Below are 25,264 nucleotides of genomic sequence, written 5' to 3' on the forward strand. Positions count from 1 at the left end.
TCATTCCCCTCCAACCCTGCCGCCCTCCCCGGATGCCATCCGTTATAAGCCATTTGTTCCTAATTGTGAAGCTCCTGCTAATGACTTCTGAATGGGCGGTTGGGGGAGGAGAGTTCGGCTTCATTAGCGAGACTGAGTTCTTAGGCTTGAGGGGGAATGGGGGTGGGTGTAGATGGAAAAGGGCTTGGTTAACAAGTCCTTCTGGGTGGCACTGGACAAATGATCAGGAGCTGCCTGGGAAGGTGAAAGATCACAAGTTAATGTCCATCCAGGACCCACTGCCAGCCCCGTGCCGAGTACTCCATGTACACCGTCACGTGTGTTCTTCACAGCAAACCCGTGAGCTGACTACAGGGTTCTTCCTATTTTACACAGGAAGAAACTGAGGCTCAGAGCAGTGATGTGACTTGCCCAAGGTCACTCAGTATTTGGTGGAGCCAGGATTTGGACCCAGATCCCTTTGACCAGGGTCCGGGCCCTGAATGGACCAGTACTGCTTCCTTTAGAGGAAAACTAGACTTCATTCCCCAAACCACAGAGCTGGGCATTTGGTTTTCAGTCTGAGGGGTGGAGGGAGCAGGAAAATATGGTATAAAAGGCCAAATGGCTCCCAATTTCCCGTTCTGCCCTGAGCACCCCCATGCCTTCTCCCCGGTGGGATTCTCAATGCCTCTTCCTACTCAAAGCTGTATCTGGCCCACAAGGAAGAGAAACTGAACCCCGTGTATCAGGGCCCAGCCACGGCAGGCAGTGCGGACACATGCCTGGTGTGCCAGAGTGGCGACTGTGACTCGGGGCTTTAGAAAGTCTTAGACCTACCTGATCCCTTGGGTGACCACCCTGGAGGAGGACATCCTAGGCCAGAGGGCCTCCCCCGCCCTTCCTCCCAGAGCACCATCCCTGGCTAGGGGTCCAGATGGGGGTGGGGGATGGCGCAGCATTACAGGGCACTGAGCAGTCAGTGACATGTCCGGGCCATCTGGGGAGGGGAGATTGGGCCCCAAACCCAGGGTCTGCCCATCACCCTCACCCCTGGGCACCTATAGGGTGATCTTTAGGTGGTACCAAGTCCCTAACTGGGTCAAGGCTGGGCTGTTAAGCAAAGTCCATGAAATGAGCGTGTGCTGCCCCCTGTCACCTCCCCTTCTTCTCCAAGCCAGTATGAGGTGGGTGGCCATGAAAGTGAAGGATGAACGAATGAAGTGCCTAGAGGAGCAGACCCCTTGGGCTTCTCCAGCCTCTCTGGCTACTGACCTCCAACACAGCTCAATTTTCTGTCCCTGCAAGTGGTTTCCAGGCCCCCAGACTCACCGGCTATTTCAGTCGTCTGTGGTATGAGGGTCGCTGCGCCTGGAACGCCCTGAACCCTTCACCCTTCTTGTCCACTTGGTGAGCCTGCCCTTCCAGCCTCCAGTCAGCGTTGCCACCTCGTCTGGGCCCCGGTGCTGGTGTCCATCTCCACCTCAGTCTGTGACGGGCGTCTCATCACAGCACAGGCCCTGAGCCCTGGGGCAGGGCCAAGTTCTGTTTCTCTGTATCCCCAGCACCTAGCACCGTCCCTGGCACGTAGGAAACGGCAGGAAGGAGTGTGGGGGGAAGGGTGGGAGGTCAGAGGAGGTGATAACCTGGCCAGGCCTAGAGTCTCACCCGATCCCCTGTCACCTGGCCTAACGGGGGGCGGGGGGCGGGAAGGCTCAGAGTGATAGGAGGGGTGGGGCCTGTCGCAGGGAGGTCTCACAGGAATGAGATTGCAAGGCCCTGTCATTTTTTTTCCTGTAAATCTTGTAATTTCATGCTCCAGGGGACCACCAAGTAAGTGAGTCAGTGGGGAGAGAATCTAGCCCCCCAGGCCACTCCCCCCACCAGGAGACTGCTCGGGACTCCCTCCAACTTCCCCTGGAAAACCCTCCCCTGTGGCTCCCCTCTTCCCACCAGGGATTGGGTTGGGGGGGGCTTCCTCCCCCCACCCTGACCAGCATCCCCTCTGGGTCACCTGGGCTGCCAGCCCCTCTGAGCCATCCTCTTCACCCACCTTGCCCCCTGATCTCTGACCCCTCCACCCCATCTCTACCTTTGGAGGACAGAGAGCATCTGTCCAGCCCGTGTCATTAGACCTGGGTGGGGGGGTCCCTAAAAAACGAGGCACATAGAGGCAGGGCCCCTTCCAGATGAGCAGCTGGCCACCTCCTTCCCCTTCTTCACCCTGCACCTCCTCCCACAGCCTCTCAGAGCCCTTGACTCAGGTCAGATTTCTACTTTCTGATGTGAATCTTGAAGAGAAGCAACCCCGGGCCACTCCTCCCAGTGTGAGGTCCCGGGGAGGAGGGGTGTGGAAGAGGCCTAGGATCTGGGGCGCTGGTGAAGGGCATGCCAATCTGGACACCAGGTCTGCCCTGGGACACGCTCCCATAGATACACCAGGGTGTATTTAGGTACTGTCCTAAGGTAAACTAGGTTTAAGCCTCAGGGAGGCTCAGCTATTCAATGCAAGAGCAGTGAAGGGGGTGTGTATATATGCTTGGTGTACAGTGGGCGCCCCTAAGTGTTTGCTGAGTGGCGGGGTGGGGGGCTATGAGTGCATCCGTGTCCCACCTTATAGGTCTGCCTTGGTGGTGCTCGCGGTGGGTAGGAGAGTGGAAGTCCACGTGAGGACAGACAAGTGTGTGTGGATTGATGTGTGAGGAAGCCGCAGGTGGCCTGTTGCTTTTAATAGGTGCGCTGGGGAGAGGCTGGAGGAAGTGAGAGATTCAGGATACGATGCCGACCAAGTGCCAAGCACTGGTCCTTTAACACCCCACCCCCACCCGCACGTATTTCAGAGTTAGGTAGTAGCCCAGTTTTGCAGAGCAGACTGGAACACAAAGATAGGGGATAACTTGCCCAAGGTCACACTACCCGGTAGGCGGCACAACTGGGCTTCAAACCCAGGTCTGCCTGATGCCAGGCCCCCCTGTCAAAGGCCTGGACACAACTGCTCTGGCCACCAAGGAGATCTTTGAGGAACCTGGGTATATTCTGTGCTCCTGAAATGTGGATTCAGGACAGGTCCCCACATCCCCTGCCTCTGAGCCCCTTACTGACCTGGAGTGGCCGGGGATGGAGGGCTTGCTTGGCTGACCTTACAGAGAACTTCCTGCAGACTCCATGCATCTCCCATTCTCATGATCCCACCGGCTCAGAGTCCAGTCTGAGCCACCGTGGCCTCCAAGCCCCGACCACGACAGTCAGTGTAACTCACTGATAGCTCACACACTCCCTTCAGGACTTGATCCAATTCCCCAGTGCCACAAGGCCCTGCTCCCAGACCTCCTGCCCTGACTCATAAAGCCACGTAGCGCTCAGACCCTGAGACTCCACCCTCATCCCCTCAACCTGTGTGCTCTGACTCCAAGTGAATGCTACTACCCATAGCCCCCAGACCGACCACCTAGTAAGGCAGATGGCCTTGGAGCCAGGCTTCTTGGCCTCAGATCCTGGCTCTGGCGCTTCCTAGCTGTGTGACCTTGGGCGTATTACTTAACTTCAGTTTCCTCATCTGCAAACTGGGACTGATAATCCCTACCTCACACCCTCCCGGGAGAGGATTAAATGACATCTTGCCTGTAAAGTACCTGACACGTAGTAGATGCTCGACAAATTGGACCTACTATAATAGCCTGAGTCCACCACTGTACTTTCTCCTGGGTCCTTGTTTTTGATCACTGACCCATTTGCTGACCCCATTGATCCCAACAAAAACCTCACCAGGTCCCGGAGTGAGTCCCTGCAGGTTCTGATCCCCAAAGCCTGGCAGCTTCTCTCAGTGACTCCTACCTTCATCCTTATCCCCTAGCCCAGGTGGACCCTGTGACCCTCTCACTCATCCCCAAGACCTTCTACATGACCCTGACCTCCTCCCCTTTATTCTCTCCAAACGCTCCCCGAATCCAGGATCCTGCACTGACCCTTGCCCTCCCACGTCTGCTGGAGCAGCCGGAGCACTGATTCCTCCCTGTCTTGCAGGCTCTCCAAGTGGCCCAGGCAGTTCCTGCTGCAGCAGTCCTCGGGCCTGAGCTCCCCAGGGAACAATGACAGCAAGCAGTCGGCCTCTGCCGTGCAGGTGAGGAGGATGCCCTGCTGTACCGGGCTGGGCTGGGGCCAGGTCGGAGGGTGGGCTTGGCACTGAGGGCGGGGAAGCACCGGCTGGAGAATTGCTCTGGCCCCATCCCCAGTGCCAGAGAGGGGGCGGCTTTCCAGAGGGGATTGCAGTCACTGCAGGGGCAGGTGAAGAAACACCACCTTCTCATCTGCACCTGACCGCCCAGCCCTTCCTCTACCAAGCCTCACGTCTGTCGCTCAGAGTTTGAGTCTGCCTGAGCCCTCTGTCTCTGTACCTGTCCGCCTGCCTCCTCTTCCCTGCCTCTGCGCCCAGGGTCTCTCCCTGGCACTTCTGGGTCACTGGGCCCGTCCCTCTCTGCTCCCCTCCCAGGCTGTCTCACTTGCTGAGGCCACCACGCCCTCCCCCCACCTCCTCGTCTCTCACCCACCAGCTCTCTCTGTCTCCCCACGTTTCCTGTCTCTTGATGTCTCTGTGTCTCTTTTGTTTTCCTTTGCACAGTCTGCCCTTTTTGTCCCCCTCTCCCTTCCCCGCAGCGTGCCGGCCCATCTGGCTGGCTGGGGGAGGGGAGGGGAGATGGGGTTGGGGCGGGGGGGGGTGAAGCCAGGCCTTCTGTTTACCTTTTGTGTCACAAAGAACTTGGGAGAATTGCCGTCTGAGTCGGGGTGGGTCACAGCTCCGCGGGCAGCCCGCTCCCCTCCCCCTAGCTCCCCTCCCTGCCTGGCTCCCCTCCCCCTCCCACCCCCACAGCCAGGCTTCCTCGCCCTCCCCACCCCTCTTGGGGGGGGGTGGGGGGAGAGGGGTGGTGGCTCCAAATTGGGGAGGGGACTAAACGGGGCTTTGGAAGGAAGTTTATCTAAGGGAGGAAGGGTGAGCACGATCCGATCCGCAAAGCGCTGAAGCCTGAAGGGTGGGGTGCTGAGGGAGTGGGGGGACGAGAGGAGCAGGGGCAGGGAGGGGGTACAGGGTGGTTGGAGAAGGACCCGGGACTGGGTTTGTCCTGGGGCAGGTTCCGGTGCTCTGTGGCTCCAAGGGCATATCTGGATTTTCTGTGAAACAAGCTTACATTCCGAAAGTACTTTCAAGAAGTTGAAGGTGCTGGACAGGACAGTTGTGGGGCCTGAGCTGTGACCCTCTTTTAAAGTCTCCAACCTAATTGAGACAGCCCGCGGGGGGGAGGAGTTGGGCAAAGAGGGGTAGTGGCCTGGGCGGGGAAGGGGAGGACAGTTCGGATAAGCCACTAACGGGAATGAGGTAGTAGGTTCTCATGCCCCCGTAGTGTCAGGACTGGGTCTCTTGGAATTCGGGAGCCCCCCATATACTCCCTGGGTCTGAAGTGGCCCTCGGGCTACTGTTCTGAATCTGTTCTGAATTTTTCTACCCTGGGCCCAGCCTAGTACCCGCTTCTAAGAACAGGGAAGGGTAGGCTGGGGAACAGTAGGAATGTTCCCCAACCCAGAGAGGGTCTCCAGACCCAAGTAAGAGGGAAGGAGCTGGATGTTGGTTGGAGGGCCTGAGGTCAGACATCACGAAGGACTTTGCAGCAGGGTAAGAAGGGTAGGATCTGAAATAATTAAGAAAGGAAAGGAGGCTGTGGAATCTTCCTTCGGAGATCACCCCCCCCCCCCCAAAAAACGAGAGGGGTCGCTCAACAAACACTTACTCAGTACTTCCTAAACTGACAACATCTGCAGAGTGCTCACCATGTATGATGGGCTGGGAGGAGCAGGGATGGTACCTGACACGGAGGAAGCTTATTTCGAGGCTGAGGGTTGGGATGGATATAATTTGGTGCCAGAATCAAGGACCCAAACTCAACCTCTTAAATATGGGGATCGGGGTCCCTGGGTGTGTGGGGAGACTAGGCCAGAGCTTAGTTGCACTTGCAAATGACCAGAAGGTAGTCCTCAGTCCTGGCTGGAGCTGCAGCAAGAAAGATCATGGTGAGACACCAAGAAGAACTTCTAGAAATGGCAAGGGGGCTGAGAAGATGAGACGAAGACTGGGCACAGCTAAGGGGCCTGCCCTAGCCAACCTTCTGCCCAAACTCCCAGCTACCCGTGCTGCCTTCTGTGACTGAGCTCTCCCTGCCTGGGGCCCAGGCGCAGGGACAAACCAGGCAGTCTCCAGGCTGGAGCTGGAGACCCAATATGGTTTTAGAAACTCTTCTGAAGCTGGCTCTAAGAGAGGGGTGGTGAACATGGCTGGGAGGTGAGTGGGCAGGCAATCCCGCCTTGAGTTGGGGACCACTGGGAAAGAGGCTGCCATGGATCGGCATTACCCACTTGACTCAGGCCCCAGATCAACAAAATATGCTCTCCCCTCTCCCACCACCAGCCTTGAGTTCTTAGAAAAGCTATTTCTAGGCCCTGGACCCCATACGGGGTCAGAAGCCCCACTTCCTTGGAGATTATGAACCTGAGGGTGGGGATGAGAGGCAAGGAAGGTATCCAGGGTTGGGGCTCCAGGCTCCTGGAGAAGTTCAGACATGGCCCCAAGAACCCCCGTCTCCCCAAGCCCAGAGAACCATCGGGCCAGGGCCCTGTACTGGGGACTGCCGTTCACTGCTATGCTAAGCACACGGCAGCATCACAGTGTATGCGGGAAGGTGTGAGTTCTGGAGCTGGTTGTTTGGGTTAAAATCCTGGCTCTGCCCCTTCTCAGCTGTGTGACTTTGGACAGGTTTCTTAACCTTAGCCTGAGTTGCCCCATCTGCAAAATGGGGCTAATAACAGCATCTGTCCCCTAGGATGGTGAGGATAAAACGAGATGATTTTGTAAATGACCTAGTGTCTGCCCCACGGTGATTTACATGGTGGTCGGAGGGCTCCAGGCCTGAGCAGGGTCCCCGAGGGAGGGGCTGGAGGCAGCTGTCGGCATTTTGCCCGGGGCTCACACTGCCAGGGCTTTTGTAAGCATTTAGCTGCCCTGGCCGCCCTCCAGATGGTGACTCACGGGCCTTGCTGGGCTGACTAGCTGACAGTGCCCATCCTGACACATCCCAGCCTGGTGAGGGGTCAGTGGGGACACCAGGGGAGCTCCAGCTCACTCCTCAGAACCCCCAAGGGATGTGAGGGGAAGGGATGGGCTCAGCCAGCTCAGGAGATAGCAGGCAGCTGCCACCTCACTGACCTTTCTTGACCCTGCTGGGCCACCTTCAAGACAAGTACACACAAGGTAATCCATCCAGATTACCGCAGCCGCCTCTCCAGCCTGCGGCTCAGCCAACTGGCAGGAATAGCAGGGGCCGGGGAGGCCTTCCAAGGTCATCTCTTCCATTCCCCTGCCTCCAAGTAGGAAAGCCCCAAGGAAGGAAATACCACATCCTTTCCTGCAGGCCACTCGCAGTGACTCACACCCCTGGTGCCTGGAAAGACCTCCTGGGTGTCTAGGCTCAGTCTCCTCGGCTGGGGGCCCTGTCCATCTCCTCTAGTTCAGTTCTCACAGCCGTGAGCATGGGAGGCCCAGAGCTTTTGCCCAAAGTGACCCTTGCCACGTAATGGCCCTGGGGCCGGAACGTTGGGGCCCTGGTGCGCCTAAGGTGCGCTCGTGGAGGAGGGGAGGGAAAGAAGGGGAAAGGAAAATCCGGAATGTTTTAAAAAGTAATTTTCTTTACATTTGTGTAGAATTTCATGGCCATACAAACCACTTTCACTTACTTCTTCCCCCACTGTCCCTCTAGGCCTCGGTTTTCTCACCTCTAAAATGGTGACGATGATGGTACCCTCCTCCCAGGGCTGCTGTGAGGATTCGGGGAGATAATACACATAAAGGGCTTAGCCAAGCACCTGGCACGCCTGGCATGTAATCAGCCGCCACCAACATCATCTTGGGTAGTCCTGTGAAGCGGGGAGGGCAGCTGTGCCAAAGCCCAGTTCGCAGATGCAGAAAGTGAGGCTTGGCGATTTCAAAGGATAGTCAGTGTCAGGGACAAGAACCTGGGTCGTCTGACTCAGAAATCCAGGGCTCTGAGCTCCACCATGTTGGGGGCCCCCGTGTCAAAGGACAGGTATGCAGCTGCCTCGGGGGCACCCAGCAAAGGATACAGGCTGGCTCTGCAAGGGGGGCTGGATGTGTGCCATGGCCTGCCCCTCCGAGAGTGGGAACCAGAAGAGCCCTGCAGCCTGGTTTTCCCGAGCCTCCCCAGGAGACAGTTGTAAAGAGAGAGGTTGGCCTTTGGGATCTCTAGCCTCATCGAACCCTTGAGCTCCCTGGATGGTTCCATTTCCACACACTCTCCTAACCCTTCTCAAGACCTGCTCTGAGCGGCGGGGAGACAGGCGGTGTGGGATGTGGGAACGTAGGGAACTGCAGAGCACACAGACCTGCACGTGAGTCCCAACGCTGCCACTTAAGGCTCGTCGTTAGAGGCCCCTCAGAGCCTTCATTCACACGGCGTGGCCGTGGCTAAAAAGCTAGGTGCCCCTTCCAGGGATGTTTGCACAGAGATGGCTGCAGTAAAGGAGGGGAGCCCAGGGCTGGGGCTCAGCCACTAGTGAAGGGGGCGCAAGAAGAGGTGGGGGCAGTGAGACTTACCGATGTCCCTGGAGCCACTGCACTTCCCCCCCATTGCTCCTCTGCCTGGGGATGCCCTCACTGGTGGCTTGAGGCTGAGCCTTGCCCCTGCCAGGGATCCTGAATGGAACCAACTCCTCCTCTTCTGCCCCACCTGTGGGGCTGGGGGAAGGTGAAAGGGCCCAGGAATCCACTGGGGACATAAGCTGTGCTGTCCTGACCAGGACAAGTCTCTGCGAGACACTCCCCCTGGACTGGCCCACCAGCACCCCTCCCTCCCTGCCCCAGGGTTGATCTGCCAAGAAGGTAACTCACCTCGGGGGAGCACACACCTAGCGAGTGCCTGCCATGTGCCAGCTCTGCTAGGGCTGGGGAGTGAGACGGGAGATTAGAGACTTGTGCACATGGAGCTTGAAGTGCGATGGGGGTGGCCGATTGCCGTGCCAGGACACCTGTCCTGCTAAAACAGGGCATCAAGGCAGTGCTGCAGCTTGGACTACCCAGGCTATGACTGCACAGGCTAGGGGTTTCAGGGGAGGTGGGAACTGGGAAAAGAATGATGGTACTGCTTTTCCCTGAACCTTTTGCCTGTAGCTAGATTCTCTGGGCCTCCTATAGAGGCCTCACCCAGGACAGGGGGCAGAAAGCTGCCCTACTATGAGAATCCTGCAAGTTCCAGCTGGAAGGAGGCATCTCTGTTTTATGGTGAAGGAAACTGACACCCCAGAGACAGCCAGTGAATGGCTGGAGGTCACTTGGCAAGTTCATTGCAGAGCGGGGAGGAGCAGCCTGCCCTCTCCCCGCGTCTCTGCGTGGCGTTCTTTCCACCCCACTGGGACCTAGTTAGGTGATTACGCGTACAGACTCACACAGGGTGGCCCTCACGGTGCTCCCTGGGCGTCAGCTCCCGGTCACTGTGTGTGCCGTCTAGACAGGTGTGCTGTAGCACGTGACACGCACGTGAGAGGGGCCGAAGTCCAGGTCCTCATGCCGTGTGGGCTGCAGGCTGCCCTCCTGGCCAGGCCCACCTTGTAGGTCATGTTCTCAGAACGGACTGAGCTGGAGTCAGCAGTGGCTAGGTGCTGCCCCTCCCCATCACTGGGGGAGAAACCCTGCGAAGCATGGATTCTACTAACCAGTGTCGCTGGGGTCCAATCTTCGTGCACCAAAGACAGCACATCCTGCAGTAATGTCCAACCGCCTGCAGGCTCTGTTCTAAGTACTAACTCATTAGCCCTCATAACGACCTTAAGAGGCAGGCACTGTCGCTACTTCCATTTCAGAGACGAGAAAACCAAGAACAAGGGAGGTGAGTCACTTGTCCAGAGGCGCACAGCTAGCAGGTGGCAGATCCAGAACGTGAGCCCAGGCAGCTCACTGCGGAGCTGCTCTGCCCTGCTGTGGGCAGGGGCTTGGGCGCGCACCCTCCCTGGGGTGGGGCGGAGGTGAGGGGCTGACGCGGCCGAATCTCACAGGTGCCCGTGTCGGTGGCCATGATGTCGCCACAGATGCTCACCCCCCAGCAGATGCAGCAGATCCTGTCGCCCCCACAGCTGCAGGCCTTGCTCCAGCAGCAGCAGGCGCTCATGCTACAGCAGGTGAGCCTGGTCCCGGGGCCGCCCGGGAGGTCAGGGAGCGGAGGGTGAGGTGTTCCAGGCACTGGCCTCCCCACTCCCACCCTGTTTACTACCAACATCACCAAAGGCCAAAGCGGTGGCAGAAACCAGAGAGACCGCTCCGGCCGGACTGACCTGCATTCCTCCAGGACAGCTGGGGAGGGGTCAGAGGTTGGGCCTCTCCCACAGCAGACTCCCACACACCCCCATATGGCCTCCCAGCGCCCCACCTGTATCTCCAAACCCCAGGGAAGGACAGAGAACATGCTGGCACTTCATCCTCACCCACCAAGGGAGGGGGAGGGCTCGGCGCTGTGCGGGGAGGCTCCCCTCTGCCCTCTCCGTCCCCTCTCCGTCCCCTCTCCGTCCAGGCTCTGCTCTAGGAGAGCCTCTCTCGGAGCAGATATCTCCCTGCTGGACCATCTGTTTCACAGCAGCCCAGTCCCGAGAGGGTTGGCCGTTGCTTTGGGGTCAGCAGTCCCCCGCCTGTGCTAACCCACTCCCACCCTGCTGTCGACCCCCAGCTGCAGGAATATTACAAGAAGCAGCAAGAACAGCTCCACTTACAGCTCCTCACGCAGCAGCAGGCTGGGAAGCAGCAACCCAAAGAGGTAAGGGGCTCGGGCGGGGCCGGATGTGCCCCCTCAGAGGATGTGCCCCGCCCCTCGCCTGCAGCGCCAGCCCTCTCCTAGCCAGGGGCTGGGAGTCCCGAAGTGGTCAGGACAGAATGGTCTTGTGGGGATAGCAGAAAAACCAGGAAAGGCTCGGGGACCGGATGGGGGGATGGAGGCCCACGTTCCACCACCTCCCCTCAACCCCATTCAGTCCTCCTCTCCTCGCTCTGTGTTGTTGGATTAGGAGAGCAGAAGGGCTGAGCCCTGTGTTATCTGAGCACATGCGCGTAGACGGGTATGTGAGTGTTGGGTGGTCCGCACTCATGACCGGCTGCCTCGTGGTCATGCCCTCTTCCTGCCTGCTTGTCTGTTAGTGACCCAGCACCTCAGCCCTCTAGCCTGGTTCTGAAAATCTTTCAGTCCCTCCCCTCAGCCCTGCCCCAACTTCTGTTGCTTCTTGTAACATCCTGCCCTGCATCTCCAGAGAACTCCCCAGCCTGCACCCCCTGCCCCATCTGGGCCACAGTGCCTTCTGAGCTTCCATACCAGGCCCTGCAGTGCCCCCCCACCCCGTGTCCCAGACACGCACTTCCCTCCTGCTGGCCAAACCACAGCCAAGTTCGAGCTGCCTCTTCCCAGGAGGCTGCCCTGCTGACACCCAGTCATTCCCTCCCGCCCTCAGCCTCCCCCTCTTTGCTTCCTTCTCTGCATTGTCTCTAGGCTGAGACAAAGGTCTCCTCTTTGCTTCCTTCTCTGCATTGTCTCTAGGCTGAATAGCCAGCCCACCACCCCACCTCCAGGACAGGTGGGCTGAGCCATCCCTGCCTCCAGAGCCCGGGACAGGCTCGGCTCCTGGGGCTCAGAAAAGGCTCGCTGACAGACTGACTGTCAGTGCTTGTGTGAAGTACTGAATCTGGGGGTGGGGGGGGGCGGGGGGAGCAGGGCCAGAGCAGGAGAGAGGGAGCCACTAAGAGCAGAGTGACAAGTGCGGGCAGGCGGCGGGCACCTGGGCAGCAGTGATGTGACTGTTCCCTAGCCTGGGTCCTGATGACCTGTCGATGCTGATCTTTGAAAGTCCCGTCAGACGCCCTGATTCTCTGTAGATATCTAAGAAGCAAGAGGGGAGAGGAGCTGGAGGGGAGGAGGCCCCCTCCTCAGAGCGGAAGGGGGGCACCCCGGGCATGTGGGAAGGGTGCCCGCCAGGCGGGAGTGGCCCCTGGAATCTGACAGGCTCATCCATCATTGTGATGAGAGCCCCCCGCGCCTCCCAGGCGAGCACAGCTGTGGTGGAAGGAGGGAGGCGGGCGCGGGGAGGGCGTCGTGCTGCGTGTCTGGGTCTGGCCGTGTGTGTCTGCGTGCGTGCGTGCGTGCGTGTGTGTGTGTGTGCGTGCGTGTTTCCTGCGAGGAGGCATGCAGCCCTATGGAAGCTGGGCCGGGAGCAGGGAGGCTGCGGCTGCAGACACCACGACGACAGCTCCGGGGGCCGACAGGCCCTGGGAGGGGGTGGCCGCAGGGTGGGGGCCAGATGGCACACCTGAGGCTGACGGCACCCCTCTCTGCCCGCCCCCTCGGGCCCCCCACCAGGCCCTGGGGAACAAGCAGCTGGCCTTCCAGCAACAGCTCCTGCAAATGCAACAGCTGCAGCAACAGCACCTACTCAGCCTGCAGAGACAGGGGCTCAGCCTGCAGCCCAGCCGAGCCCCGGGGCCCCTCCAGACCCCCCCACAAGGTGAGTGCCGCCCCCAGCCAGCCCCAGCCCCGCTCAGCCTGCAGCCCAGCCGAGCCCCGGGGCCCCTCCAGACCCTCCCACAAGGTGAGTGCCGCCCCCGGCCAGCCCCAGCCCCACGCCCTTGCTGTCCCCGCGCGCGCTGGGAGTGAGGCGGGGGCCCCCTGCGTTCCTGGGGCCCGGCCAGCCTCCCCTCTCTCTCCCTCCCATCGCAGCCGTGTGCCCGACGGACCTGCCCCAGCTGTGGAAGGGCGAGGGTGCCCCCGGGCAGCCCGCCGAGGACAGCGTTAAGCAGGAGGGGCTGGACCTCACCGGCACGGCCACCACCGCTACCTCGTTCGCCGCCCCCCCCAAAGTCTCACCCCCCCTCTCCCACCACACCCTGCCCAACGGACAGCCCACTGTGCTCACACCTCGGAGAGACAGGTATGGGCCTCCGGCTGGGAGGAGGTGCTGCAGACCTGCCCGGGGACTGGCCTTGACCCTGAGGGCTGGCACCTGTGGTAGAGGCTGGGGTGGGGTTGTGGAGCTCTGGGATGGGCAGGTTTGCCTCTCCCGGGGCACGCACAACTGTGCCTGGCCTCTGGGGAGCCTGTATGAGGGACAGAAACGTCGTCAGTAGGGGAGCTGGGGCTGGGCGGGACCCAGGGCTGCCGGGGTCTTCAGGGTCCCTGACCACCATCTCCCTCCTGCCCTCCCAGCTCCTCCCACGAGGAGACGCCCGGCTCCCACCCCCTCTACGGACACGGAGAGTGCAAGTGGCCAGGCTGTGAGACCCTGTGTGAAGACCTGGGCCAGTTTATCAAGTAGGTGTCAGCCCCACTCTCCTTCGCCCCCCAGCCTGCCCCCCCTAACAGGGCCCCTCATCCCCCAGCCTGCCACCTAGCTTGTCACTTCTTGCGCCTTCAGCCACCAGCTGTCCTGCCATCCTCACTCCAGCGGGGGGGGCCTCGTTCCTTCTCTGCCCCCCATCAACTCCCCGGTCACTCCTACCCCGTCTGCGGTCTGTATTTCCTGGGCCAGCAGGTTGGGGGTGTGAGGAGAAGGAGAAGACTTCCCCCACGGCCCCCCCACCCCGGCTTCCCCCAGCCCCAGCCCCGGAGAGCGACGGCCTAGTGACGGCCTTCGGGCCTGGCGGACAGGCGGCTGGCAGCAGGCAGCCAGCTGCCATAGCTGTGCCAGGCTCTGTCACTGACCGATTAGCTCCGCTGTCTCCCAGACCCTTGCAGCATCAGGGTCAAACAAATTGTTTTCACGCTTCGTCAGAGGTTTACTTAATTAGTTCATTTGCAGTTAGATCTCTGTGTAGCTGGGGTTTTAGCAAAGACATCAAAGGAGGCTGACGAGAAGGCGGCTTCCTCCGATGCCCCGTTTTTGTTTTTGTTTCTGTTTTTTTCCCCATCCCTTTCCCTTCTTTGTGTCTCTTGGTCTGTCTGCTTTCCAGGCTGTGGGCGGGATTACAGGGTGGGATGGGGTGGGTGGTGACAGCAGAACCAGGGCCAACTTTCTCTTCTCCACCCCCTCCTCCCCCGGAAGACACCTCAACACCGAGCACGCCCTGGACGACCGGAGCACAGCCCAGTGCCGCGTGCAGATGCAGGTGGTACAGCAGCTGGAGATCCAGGTGTGGCCTCAGGCTGCGGGAGAGGGGCGTGGGGGGGCTCCCGCCCAGCACTCACTTTCCAGGAGGGATTTAGGGGGTCCCATGGAAGGGTCATCTCATGCTTTCTAGGTCCTCGTTACCATGGTTGTAAGGTGAGGGCAGTCCGATTCTGAGGGGGAAGCCAGGGTTGGGGGCCTCTCTGATGCGAGGTCCCGAAGAGACCCATACTAACACAAACAGCAAAAATGGTATGCATAGCTAACATACTGAGCCCTTACCTTGTGCTCTACTAAATACCTATGTGACGCGAGGGCTCCTCTGAACGGCCTTGTATGGTTGGTAGCTACTATTGTCGTGCCCAGTTTACAGATACAGAAAACAGAGGCGTCGAGGTGAAGTAACTTGCCTCTGATCACTCAGCCAGTGGGTGGCAGAGCTGGGATTGGAACCGGGGCAGTCTGGCTCCGGAGTCTACACTCTGCAGCACGGAATACTCAGGAGGCTACTCAGGACAGTCCATCAGGCAGTCAATCAATATTTACCCATGTCCCTCTGGCACCTCGCAGAGCTCCCTGCGCGAGAGGGTGGTTGTAAAAGATCTATTGAATCTATGAAGAGGGGTGAATGAATCCTTCATCCATCCCTGCATCTCCATTCAGTGTGTGAGGGCACTCTCACACACAAGTGCCACTGAACTTGGGTGTTGTTCAGCCACAGCCTCTGCTCTCGAGGGGGAGGAAAGGCGTGTGCTGTTGGGAAGAAGGCCCCCCAGAGTGCAGCGGCTGTGCGGGGGTCTAGGCTGGGGACACACAGTCTGGAGAAGCGGGGAGGGCTTCATGGAGCCTGCAGCCCCCAGTCCTGGCTTTGCGGGTGTGAGGGGCCAGAGGGGCAGGGAAAAGCCAAGGTCTTCCGGGAGCAAGGGACGGAGGGAGCTGGGGTACCAAGGGCGGGGGCGCATGGTGGTGACGGCCTTGGTATGTGGAGGAGGAGGGCCCGACTGCCCCTCCCCGCCACCAGGCACAACCCCTGCTCACCTCCCACCTCTCCACAGCTCGCCAAGGAGAGCGAGCGGCTGCAGGCCATGATGGCCCATCTGCACATGCGGCCCTCGGAGCCCAAGCCCTTCAGCCAGCCAGTGAGTGACTCTCCCCTCCCTGCGGCCCTCCAAGAACCGCCCCCCCCCCCCTCGCCCGGGACCCCTCATCCTGTCGGCACTGGTCTCAGCATCCTCCCCGTTGCTCACAGCTGAACCCAGTCCCCGGCTCCTCCTCATTCTCCAAGGTGACCGTGTCCGCAGCGGACTCGTTCCCAGATGGTCTCGTACACCCCCCCACCTCGGCCGCTGCCCCTGTCACCCCCCTACGGCCCCCTGGCCTCGGCTCTGCCTCCCTGCACAGTGGGGGACCCGCCCGGCGGAGGACCAGCGACAAGTTCTGCTCCCCCATCTCCTCAGGTAAGGGCCGTGGGGAGGGGTGTCTTTCCCCAAGCTGGGCCCCCCTTCTGGCTACCTCAGCCTCTGCCTGTCTCCCCCAGAGCTGGCCCAGAATCACGAGTTCTACAAGAACGCCGACGTCCGGCCCCCCTTCACTTACGCCTCCCTCATCCGCCAGGTGAGTGTGGGAAGGTAGACGGAGTCCGGGGGGTGGGGTGGGGAGAGGCACACAGTCTGCACCCCTCCCTCAGGGTCCCGGGACCAGAGAACGTAACTTTCCATCTCACACTTGTCTCCTCCCACTCACACCTGCGTTTTCCTTCTCAGCCAGACGGCCCCTCACATGGGCTTCGGCTGAGCCATCCTGCTGGTCACTCAGGCCTGTCTGTGGGAGCACACACACTGTTGATGCCACTTACACCCCCTGAGTCATCCATACCCTCATTTCCACGTACACACACTCCCATGAGACAATTTTCTGATAGACTTATGGTCACTTGTAGTCTGTCTCCTTTTCTCTGTCTCAGATACACACACACACACACACACACACACACACATCCACACGCCATCTCATGTTGAGGGTGCCCTTTACAAAAACCAGGATAAATTCCAAACAGCCCCCACCCCCGGACCTCTTTCTCCCAAGAATACTGCTTTCCTTCCCAGTCTAGGGCAGGGGCCCTTGGAGCCATTTTCCCTGCAGCAGAAGTTCACGTGCTCCTCGCACAAGTGCACGGCCCTCGAGGCTCGTGTTCCTTTTAGCCTCTGGCTGGGCTGTAACCAGCCTGCCCCTCTCAGGGGACCATCAGGCACCCCCGGTCTTGTCCACATGCTTCCGCAGCGGGTCTCCTCTGCTCTCAGATGAGTTAGGGGCCAGGCTGAGGGGAGCTGGGGCAGAGCACACAGGCCTGTGGCCCTTGCAGGCCCAGACTGAGGGTCCCTGTACTTCTTCCTTGTCCACAGGCCATCCTGGAAACCCCCGACAGGCAGCTGACCCTGAATGAGATCTATAACTGGTTCACCAGGATGTTCGCCTATTTCCGGAGAAACACGGCCACCTGGAAGGTGAGGCATGCCCGTCCCTCCTTGCCAGGGCCCCAGGCGGCCTTGGACATCTCCAGATCCCTTTGAGACCAAGGCTACCTAACAGTCCCCTCGGGGTGGCAGTTCTATAGAAGTGGCCCCACCAGGCCCCAGGCTGGGCCCTGGACCCCTCCACCTCCACCTCCACTTCTCTGGAGCGCTCCCTGCATGGGCCCAAAAACCCCAGCTCCCTGAAGTAGGGCCTGCGGGAGTCGGTAGCGCCTGAGCCTGGTAGGGAGGCCGGGGTTACATTCACAGGAGACCCACAGGGTTCAGAGTCCTCGGCTAAAGGCGCATGGTCTGAAGCCCAGGATGGGTGGACGGAGGGGGCTCGCAGGCCTGGACGCGTGGGTGGACCGAGACCCTGGACTGGAATACACTGGGGCACAAACACAAACGCTCACACTCTCCCCAGCTCTGCCATCAGTAGCAGGAAGATAATTGTCTTCATCCAATTAGTCATTTTAACACCTTCAGCCATACGAGTTCTCCTGGGGGATCAGAAACAGACAAGGGAGGGAACCTAGGAAAATGGGACACAAGAGTTGTGGGCTGGGACGCTAAGCCATTTGTTTTTCTAGAGCCAGCACAGGGGGTATGAGTCTGGCTCTCTGATGGGTGAGAATGTTAGGTTCTGTGCAGCAGGGTGGGAGGGGGTGAGGGGAAGGAGAAGGGAGTGTCGGTACCCTGTGGGAAAGGATGGACACCCGGGAAAGAGTCCCCCACATCTCAAGACCTGAGTTGGATCCCTGGCTCTTGAGTCCCTCTGCTGGCCAGTGCAGAAGCTGCAGTTAAACAGCCTACCTCCCCGATCCCACCAGGTTTCAACAAGTGTCACTAGGGCCCCCTCCCTACCAGTGACCAGGACGAGGTGGGGTCTGTACAGGGCCCAGCCTTCTCTGCCTTCTCTGTGCCAAGTGCAGCAGGAGAGACTGCTCCGTGGCCTTCTGTATCCCCGTGCCCAATTCCCAAAGCTTGGCCAAGAGGCTGCAAGGCTGGGACAGCTGCTGTGATTGGCTGCGAGTGATGTCATTTCCTGCCAACCACAGTCCTGCCCTCTCTCTGAGCCATCAGGGCCTTCTTGGAGCCACCTGGTTCAGTCTCCAACCTGCAGGCCAGTTTGGATACCACGTTTCATAAATGATAGAGTCCTGAACAGACTTTAGGGATCATTACAATTGTTACGTAATGTTGACTTTAATATTGTATATTAATCGTCTACCTTTAGGGGAGTCAGTGTGGAGCCTCACTGCCCTAGACAACCTCCTCCTTGGGGGCAGAGTGCCTCTCATCCACCTACCCTCCTTTCTTGTTCTCTCTTAACTGCATCACCCTCTGCAGTCTCTACTTCTCTCCTTTCTTGAGGTCGGGAGGAGCTGGTTTAGGTGACTTTCTTAAACCCCTCGATGACCATCTTGAAGCCACCTCTCCTGTAGCCCAGCCCCCTTGGGCCTCATACCACCTTCGACTGGTGGCCCAGCCTTGGTCATCTCAGCGGCGTGTCTCCCTCCCAGGTCTTCACCTCCATCTCCCCTCCCCTAGTCTAGGTCCCAGCAAGCAGCCAGCTCATTGAGTGACCTTCCCATTTAACTGTGCTCTGCTGCTGCTTCTGTCACTGGGGGCACTGCCTGCGCCCTCCCTGTGGCCCAGCAGAATCCACCTCAGCTTGCGGTCCACTCTGACCTTCAGGATTTTTTGCTGCCAAGCTTCCATTCGCGTCACTTGGGAAATGCACCCTGTCTACTCCCAATTCTATTTTCTTTCCGCCCCCACTTCCGACCCGTTTCTCTGCCCCTTGAGGTCCCTCCTCTTCTCCTCCACTATTTCAGCTTCCTTTCCTTCCTCCTCCTTGACTCTCTTGGGCCCCCACCCTGGGATGCTGTCCACTTCAGACCAGGGCAGAAGGGTTGGGAGCTGGCGTGGGCCAGGCCAGCTGCCGTTCATCCGGGGACAGAGCTGCCATCTGCCAAGCTGATGGTACTCGCCAGCCACCCCCCCCCCCCCCGCCGTGTCTGTCCCCTCCCAGGGCCCATGTTGTGGGCCTGTCCTTTTGTTTACGCAGCCCCTGCCAGACCCCTTAAATTGCCGTTAATGTTTCAGCGTAATGAATTAGTCTCTCATCACGAATCAGGCTTCGAAACGAGGGAAAAAAGCCCCAGTGAGGCCATCCTTGGAAATTGGGGTCATTCTCATTTGCAAAGCAGAGGATCGGAGCCCCGTAATGCGGGCAAATTTATTCCAAGGCAGGAGCCCCGGCGTGATTAGGCCCTTTGTAATTATCGCTCCAAGAGATTCCACTCCAGCCGCCCGCCTCCCTCGTGGATTAGCAAGCGAGTCGGAAAAATACACAGGATTTAATTAGAGGCAAATTAAAATTGGTAATGAAATCGGGCCAGTTGCAAGTGGCAAGAGTTGGAAGGGAGAAAGGGAGAGGGGATTGATCTCCAGGGGCATGGGCTGCCTGCCCAGCCTGCTTTCTTCCCCGTTTAGAAATGTAAAGAGGAGACAAGGATGGAGATGAGGTGCGGGAGGCTGAGGGGGGGACAGGTAACAGGGACGGGGACGGCTGGGGCTGTGAAGTTGAGAGAGGAGAGCGTGGGGACAGGAGCGAGGCACATGGTGGGCGGTGGGGGGGTGGATGAGGGCCCTAGCCCAGGTTCCCGGGGTGCGGGGGGGAATTGGGCCAAGCACCCCTGCCCCCACCCAAGTGTCCTACAAACCGGATGACCTCAATTCCTGAAGTTATCCTGCTGGGAGGAGGCGGGACCGACAAGGTGACTTGTCCCTCCTCTTTCTGCTGTACAGTCACTAAACCCAGGCTCTCCTTTCTCTCAGCTTCCTTATGTTAACAAGTATGTATTAGGCCTCTACTGTATACCTTATGCTCTCAGTAAGCCGTCTGTTCTGAGCCACAGCCCAAAGTCAAGGCTCCCACGCTCCAAGGTGGTCAAGGAAGGTTGCAGTGAGGCTTCCTGAGTTATTCCCAAAACTTTCAAAGGCTTAGTGGGAACTCTGTGTGCACCTGAGGTAAGGTGTCCCAGGCTCACTGAGGTGCCAGGACCTGAGTGTGGTCTCGTGCCGCTCAGAAGCCCTAACAGCTACATGCATCTAACGATGTTGAGAAAACAGATTATCGCTAACGAGGTATCCTTCACTTGGTAGACAGAGTTTTCCAAAACGTGGCAGGGAGAAGGGAGCAGACAATACAATGGGTTGGCGGTGGTGAGGATGCCGGAGCCCCTGGCTCCAAGGGCCCAGTGGGGTCTTCCCTCGGCTCCGGCTGCATCTTCTCCTGCCCGGCCCTCCCCTTGCTTGTTGCTGGGGAAGGTGGGACCAGGTGGGACTTGAGGACCCTCCTGTCTGTGCTCCCCCGAGCGGAGGAGGGGCCACCTCTGAGCGTCTGCTTCTTGTCACTGCGCCCCCAGAATGCAGTGCGACACAACCTCAGCCTGCACAAGTGCTTCGTGCGCGTGGAGAACGTCAAGGGCGCCGTGTGGACCGTGGACGAGCGGGAGTACCAGAAGCGGAGACCACCAAAGATGACGGGGTACGTGGGCCCACCCCCCCCCAGACCTGTCCAGGGTACCTCTCTGCCCTGGATCCTTCCCACTGTGGGGTCGGGGGTGGGGGGAGGAAAGGGGTGAAGGAGCCCAGGAGAGCCTGGAATCTGGAAGTGACAGATGATTAGGAAGAGGGCATTTCTGTCTTTTGCTTCTGACTGAGGGAAGGAGCTGAGGGGAACCTGGCACCAGAGAGAGACAGAAGCCCAAAGTAGCCCCGGCCGGAGCTGGGGCATGGGCAGATGGCAGCCAGTGTGGCCGTTGGGGAGGGGGCTGCCATCCCCAGGGCCACTCTCCCCCATCTTATTGCTGGATGAGCCAGTCTGTGAGATCTCCAGGCCCCCCGCCCCCGCCTCTTCATTTTACAGGGAGAGGAGGCCCAGAGAGGACAAGGGGCTGGAGGGTGGTCACACAGCAGATTCCTGGCAGAGCTGGGTCTCTGACCTCTACCATGCAGCACTTCAGTGGAAACTGAGGAATCTGGGGGAGGTTTCCTCTTTCAGCCTCCCTTCCAGCACCACCACCTCCCCACACCGAGCACCCCACATGGGCTTGCCTGCACATCTTGGGCCTCTGAAGCAAGTTAGATGGCTCTCTGTGCGTGCCTGTGCCCCTCAAAGATTCCTTCACCCCAGACAAGAGCCTCTCTACCCTCAGGCAGCTGTGGGTGCTGGGGCAGGGTTGGGACCCGAAAAGGAAAGCCATTCCATTCTGAGTGCCCCCATGTGCCAGTCACAATGCTTGGAATCTTCCTGTCCCCTTATCAGCTTGGAATCAGAAGACCTGGGCTCGAATTACACCTCTGCTTCTCACCAGCTGTGTGACCTTGGGCCAGTTCCTTAACCTCTCTGAGACACCCTCTAAACTGGGGATAGTCACTGTGGAAGGATGGCCTTAAGCCATTGCTTTTCCTGACCCAACTCCTAAACACTTTTTTGTGCAGAAAAGCCTTTGCTGTGGAGCATGTGGGCACAGGCTGAGCACACAGCTTATTGGATGTCCCAAAATTCAGGATGGCAAGAAAGTGGATTTTATAGTAGGGGACGATGGAGGTTATCACTCGGACCTTGCCAGACATCGGGAAATCTAGACTGGAGAGAAAATACTGGGCCACCTGACGTGGAGACAGACACTGGGAGGGGTCTGGGTCCTACTTCTCAGCCCTGAGACCCTGGGCACATTCCAGGGCCCCTAGGAGCCCCGGCAGCTCACCTGTGAAGGGGGCTTTCGGTCCCAGATGTGCCAGGTCAGTGGGAGGATTGAATAAGATGGGGCACAGCCGACTCTGGCCTCCCAGGATTAATGAATGGGACAGTCCCTGGCACAGAGCACGCCCTCAGTTAGGGTCCAGACCTGAATGAGGAACAAGCGAATGAATGAAGCAGACGCTGCCTTCTTTCTCCTCCAGGAGCCCCACGCTGGTGAAGAACATGATTTCGGGCCTCAGTTATGGAGCACTTAACGCCAGCTACCAGGTAGTGGACTGGTCCCCCGCCCAGTGCCCTCCCACCCCCTCACTTTCCCTCCAGCACACTGGTCTTCAGAAGAGACATTCCCCCACCCTCCCTGGCAGAGACGGGGCACAGAGCGGGTAGGTTGGCATAGCCAGTGGTGATCCCTTCCCTGGCTTACAGATCTGGGGTGGCAGCGGGGGCAGGGGGTGGGGGGGTCCTCTGTCTCCCGGGAAGGGAAGAAGTCAGGCCCAGGTTCTCAGGAAAGCTGGGAGGCAGCTCAGCTTCGGAGCTCTGGCCTTGGGAGGGGGTGCCAGAGATCCGGCAGCCCGTGGACACACGGGAGGCTCTCTAGGGCTGGGGAAGGGACGGTACTTGACTGGGTGGAGCCCGCTGACAGGCCCCAACTCTGTGCCCTCCAGGCTGCCCTGGCCGAGAGCAGCTTCCCCCTCCTCAACAGCCCTGGCATGCTGAACCCTGGCTCCGCCAGCAGCCTCCTGCCCCTCAGCCATGATGACATGGGCGCCCCCATGGAGCCACTGCCCAGCAACGGCAGCAGCAGCCCCCCTCGCCTCTCCCCACCCCAGTACAGGTGAGCCCATGGCATGGACCCCAGCCCACCGCCGTGCTCCCCGCAAACATTAGGAAGGCAGAATCTTCTCCCCCTGCAGCTGGGATCCCCATCTTGTCGCCTTCAGCACAGCTCTCTTCCCAGGGCAGGTGGCCCCTCTCTTCCTTCTCATTGCTCACCTCCCCGCCCCCATCCCCCCCCCCACTCTTTATTTCCCTCCCTTCTCCATCCTCTGTCATCTCCCTTCCTCTCTCCTTCCCAACCATAAGCAATCTCTATCCATCCCAAGACCTCCTTTCCTTTGAAGGGAGACCAGACCTGAGACGTCAGGCCCCAGCGGCTCAGAGATGAGGGGGTCCTGGGGAGGCAAACTCTGGCCACACCCCTGCGCCCCCAGATCCTGGATGCATTTGGGGCTGGGCCGGCAGGAGAGGACCTCCAGGGTGTCCACATTATCCCTTCTGTCACAGCCACCAGGTGCAGGTGAAAGAGGAGCCAGCTGAGGCGGAGGAAGACAGGCGGCCGGGACCCCCCCTGGGGCCCCCTAACCCCAGCACCTCGGGGCCTCCAGAAGACAGGGACCTGGAGGAGGAGCTGCCGGGAGAGGAACTGTCCTAAGGGCCTCTAGGGGCAGGCAGGGCAGGGGTGAGACCCCTCCCTCCCCCGGAAGCCAGGCCCCACCTACCCCGACTCCTCGCCCCGCCCAACCTCAAGGCACTTCCAGGACTCAGATGGGGGGCTGGGCCAGCAACTCCCAAGGTGACCTGACCTACGACGACGCTCGCTCGGAGTGGGAGGGGCAGGGACCGGCCGCCCCCTAGGGGACACAGAACCCCTGGTCTGGGACTGGCAGAGGACACGGAGGGCCCAGACCCCTCCTCAGACTCCCCCGCCCACATCCGAATCCCGCCTCCCCCGCCCCCCAACCACCAGCAGCAGCAGCAGGGCCCTCCTCCCCCACCAGCTCGCCCCCGCAGGGCCCCTCAGTGCCATGGAGACCCGCAGGCGGGGCTGAGCCACCCTCTCACACCCAGGGCCCCCCCATCTTGCTCTGGCAGTAGTCTCTGGCCAGAGGCCCCCGTTTCCCTAATTTGTGCTCCCTTCCACCTTCTTGTCCTGACTGTGAAGAAGTAGCTCCACCCCCGCTCCTACCCCTGCCCTGGCCTGGGTTGGGGGCAGCTACAGTCTCAGAGCAGCCCCAGAAAAAACCTGCCCCTCAGCTGTGCCGGATCAAGAGCCACAGCTGGTGAGGGGGGGACAAGTGGAGTGCCCTGGGGGGCTCCGTGGGAGTAGGGCTGCCTGGTTCCAGGTCCACCCCCCAGGCGGAACTGGGCTTCCACTCCCATTTGCTGGGTGCTGCCCCCCAGGCCAGGGAGCATAGGAAAGTGACCCGGTGCCCACCTCCTCCACAGAGGCCTGTGCCCGGTGCACTCGTAGAGGTGGACCCGCTGAAGGCGGCCGAGCTGCCCTTGAGGCTGGAGTTGGGGCCCCACGGGGTGCCAGGACTGCGGGAAGCACCTGCCTGTGTCCAGGGAAAGGCCAGGCTGAAAGCAGGCTTGAGGGGCGGGTGGGATGAACACGGCGGCTGCTGTGACCCGGCAGGTCACTCCCACCCCAGCCTTCAGGTGCCCCATCGCAGTCTTCCCTCACCCGCCCTCAGCACCCCTTCCCTGCGCCCCCACCCCCCAGTTACACAGATGACCAAAGACCTTTCTTATGCCGGAAGCAAAAACCAAAACTTTTTTGTTGGCTTTTTCCTTTGTCGCCTCCCATACCCCCTGCTCATCCCGCTTCCCATCCCGGCCCCAGGCTGGAAGCCCTCCCCAACTTAAGTTATTGTTTTAAACCAAAGTTTACAGTGTCTGTTGGTGGCCAAGACCCTCTCTCTCCACCCTCCCTCCACCCCACCCTGAGGACCCTGGGACTCAGTAGAGGTTGGCGGCCCTGCTCACCTCCCCTCTGCTCTTGCCCAGCCCGGGGGAAGGAAAGCAGGCCGAGGGGAGGAGAGGGGCAGCCCTCGGCATCCCGCGGGGTTCTCGGCCCCTTGGGCGGTAGGCACGGGAGCCCTCTTCCCAACCCTGGGCTGCTTACTGGGGGCTCTCCAGACCCCTCTCTCCAGGACCAAGTCCCCCATCGCACTGGGAGTGTGGATTCCAGCGAAGGAGCTGGAAAAAAAAGTGAGACTCTCCACAGACCCCCTATGGGGGACCCCAACTTAAGGCCAAGGACTGGGTGTATTTGATGCTTGTGACACCCCAGGCCAGGCCCCTTTGCTGAGAAGACTCCTTGGACTATTTCCCAAGAAACCCCCCACATACACCCCTTCACAAGCCACCCTTCCCAAGAGGCAGGGGGCCCTCCGCCCCCTCCCCTATGTACTCCCCACCTGTGTTCTGTTTGACCAGCACAGAAATATTAAACGTCCTCTATTCACAGGGCCCTGCGTGTGTCAGCAAGGGGAGGGAGGGCAGGGGCGTGAAAGCACAAGGATGGCTCTGGACAGCTGGGGGCTCCTGAAAGGGCACTTCCTGCAAGTACGGGAGTGGGCTTGAGCCCCGGGCACCGGCACCTCCACGTTCATCCCAGCCAGGGCTCTGGCTCCTCTCTGCTCCGCCTGGCCCCCTTTTCCATCCATCATCTTAGCATTCTCGGAAATTTCAAACCAGGTCTCTGCATCTTTCTCCTGTTTTCTCTCAAGGTCACAGCTCCTTGCCCCGGTTCCTTCGTGGGTTTGAAATCCAGGTTCCTGGCCTGGATGTTTTTCATCAGGGAGTAGATTTCCTCTGGGGATGGAGAGGGTTCCTGCTGCAGGACCGCATGCCCAGGTGTCCTCTGGGCCCATCACCGGTGTCTTCCTGGGGGCTACCTGGAGAGGTGTGTGTGTGCGGCATTGAAATGCTCGCCCACCCCTGTGTGCGGTGTCATACACTGGTGGGCTCAGGTCGAAAAAGGTTATTCTAGCCCATGCAGTCTGGACCCCGACAGCTGGGGGAG

The 25,264-nt window shown here is 59.8% G+C and overlaps 1 protein-coding gene across 3 annotated transcripts in view; it reads left to right on the forward strand.

Moving 5' to 3' along the window:
- Window positions 1-24,708, forward strand: part of FOXP4 (forkhead box P4) — a 50,834-nt gene extending 26,126 nt beyond the window's left edge. Inside the window, exons 3-18 of one of the 3 annotated variants that reach the window (XM_032649693.1) lie at window positions 3,761-3,769; window positions 4,013-4,099; window positions 10,087-10,209; window positions 10,752-10,838; window positions 12,426-12,570; window positions 12,783-12,993; window positions 13,269-13,373; window positions 14,104-14,191; window positions 15,222-15,305; window positions 15,416-15,623; window positions 15,704-15,780; window positions 16,569-16,670; window positions 20,114-20,235; window positions 21,657-21,723; window positions 22,122-22,291; window positions 22,741-24,708. In XM_032649693.1, the coding sequence (XP_032505584.1) occupies window positions 3,761-3,769; window positions 4,013-4,099; window positions 10,087-10,209; window positions 10,752-10,838; window positions 12,426-12,570; window positions 12,783-12,993; window positions 13,269-13,373; window positions 14,104-14,191; window positions 15,222-15,305; window positions 15,416-15,623; window positions 15,704-15,780; window positions 16,569-16,670; window positions 20,114-20,235; window positions 21,657-21,723; window positions 22,122-22,291; window positions 22,741-22,888 (1,833 nt within the window). In that variant the 3' untranslated portion in view covers window positions 22,889-24,708. Of the gene's footprint in view, window positions 1-3,760; window positions 3,770-4,002; window positions 4,100-10,086; window positions 10,210-10,751; window positions 10,839-12,425; window positions 12,571-12,782; window positions 12,994-13,268; window positions 13,374-14,103; window positions 14,192-15,221; window positions 15,306-15,415; window positions 15,624-15,703; window positions 15,781-16,568; window positions 16,671-20,113; window positions 20,236-21,656; window positions 21,724-22,121; window positions 22,292-22,740 lie in introns of all 3 variants that reach the window. The other 2 variants (XM_032649691.1, XM_032649692.1) reach the window with 2 other exon arrangements.
- The last annotated feature ends 556 nt before the right edge of the window (window positions 24,709-25,264 follow it).

This window comes from Phocoena sinus, chromosome 11 (assembly GCF_008692025.1).
Source record: "Phocoena sinus isolate mPhoSin1 chromosome 11, mPhoSin1.pri, whole genome shotgun sequence".
Taxonomy (NCBI): Eukaryota; Metazoa; Chordata; class Mammalia; order Artiodactyla; family Phocoenidae; genus Phocoena; species Phocoena sinus.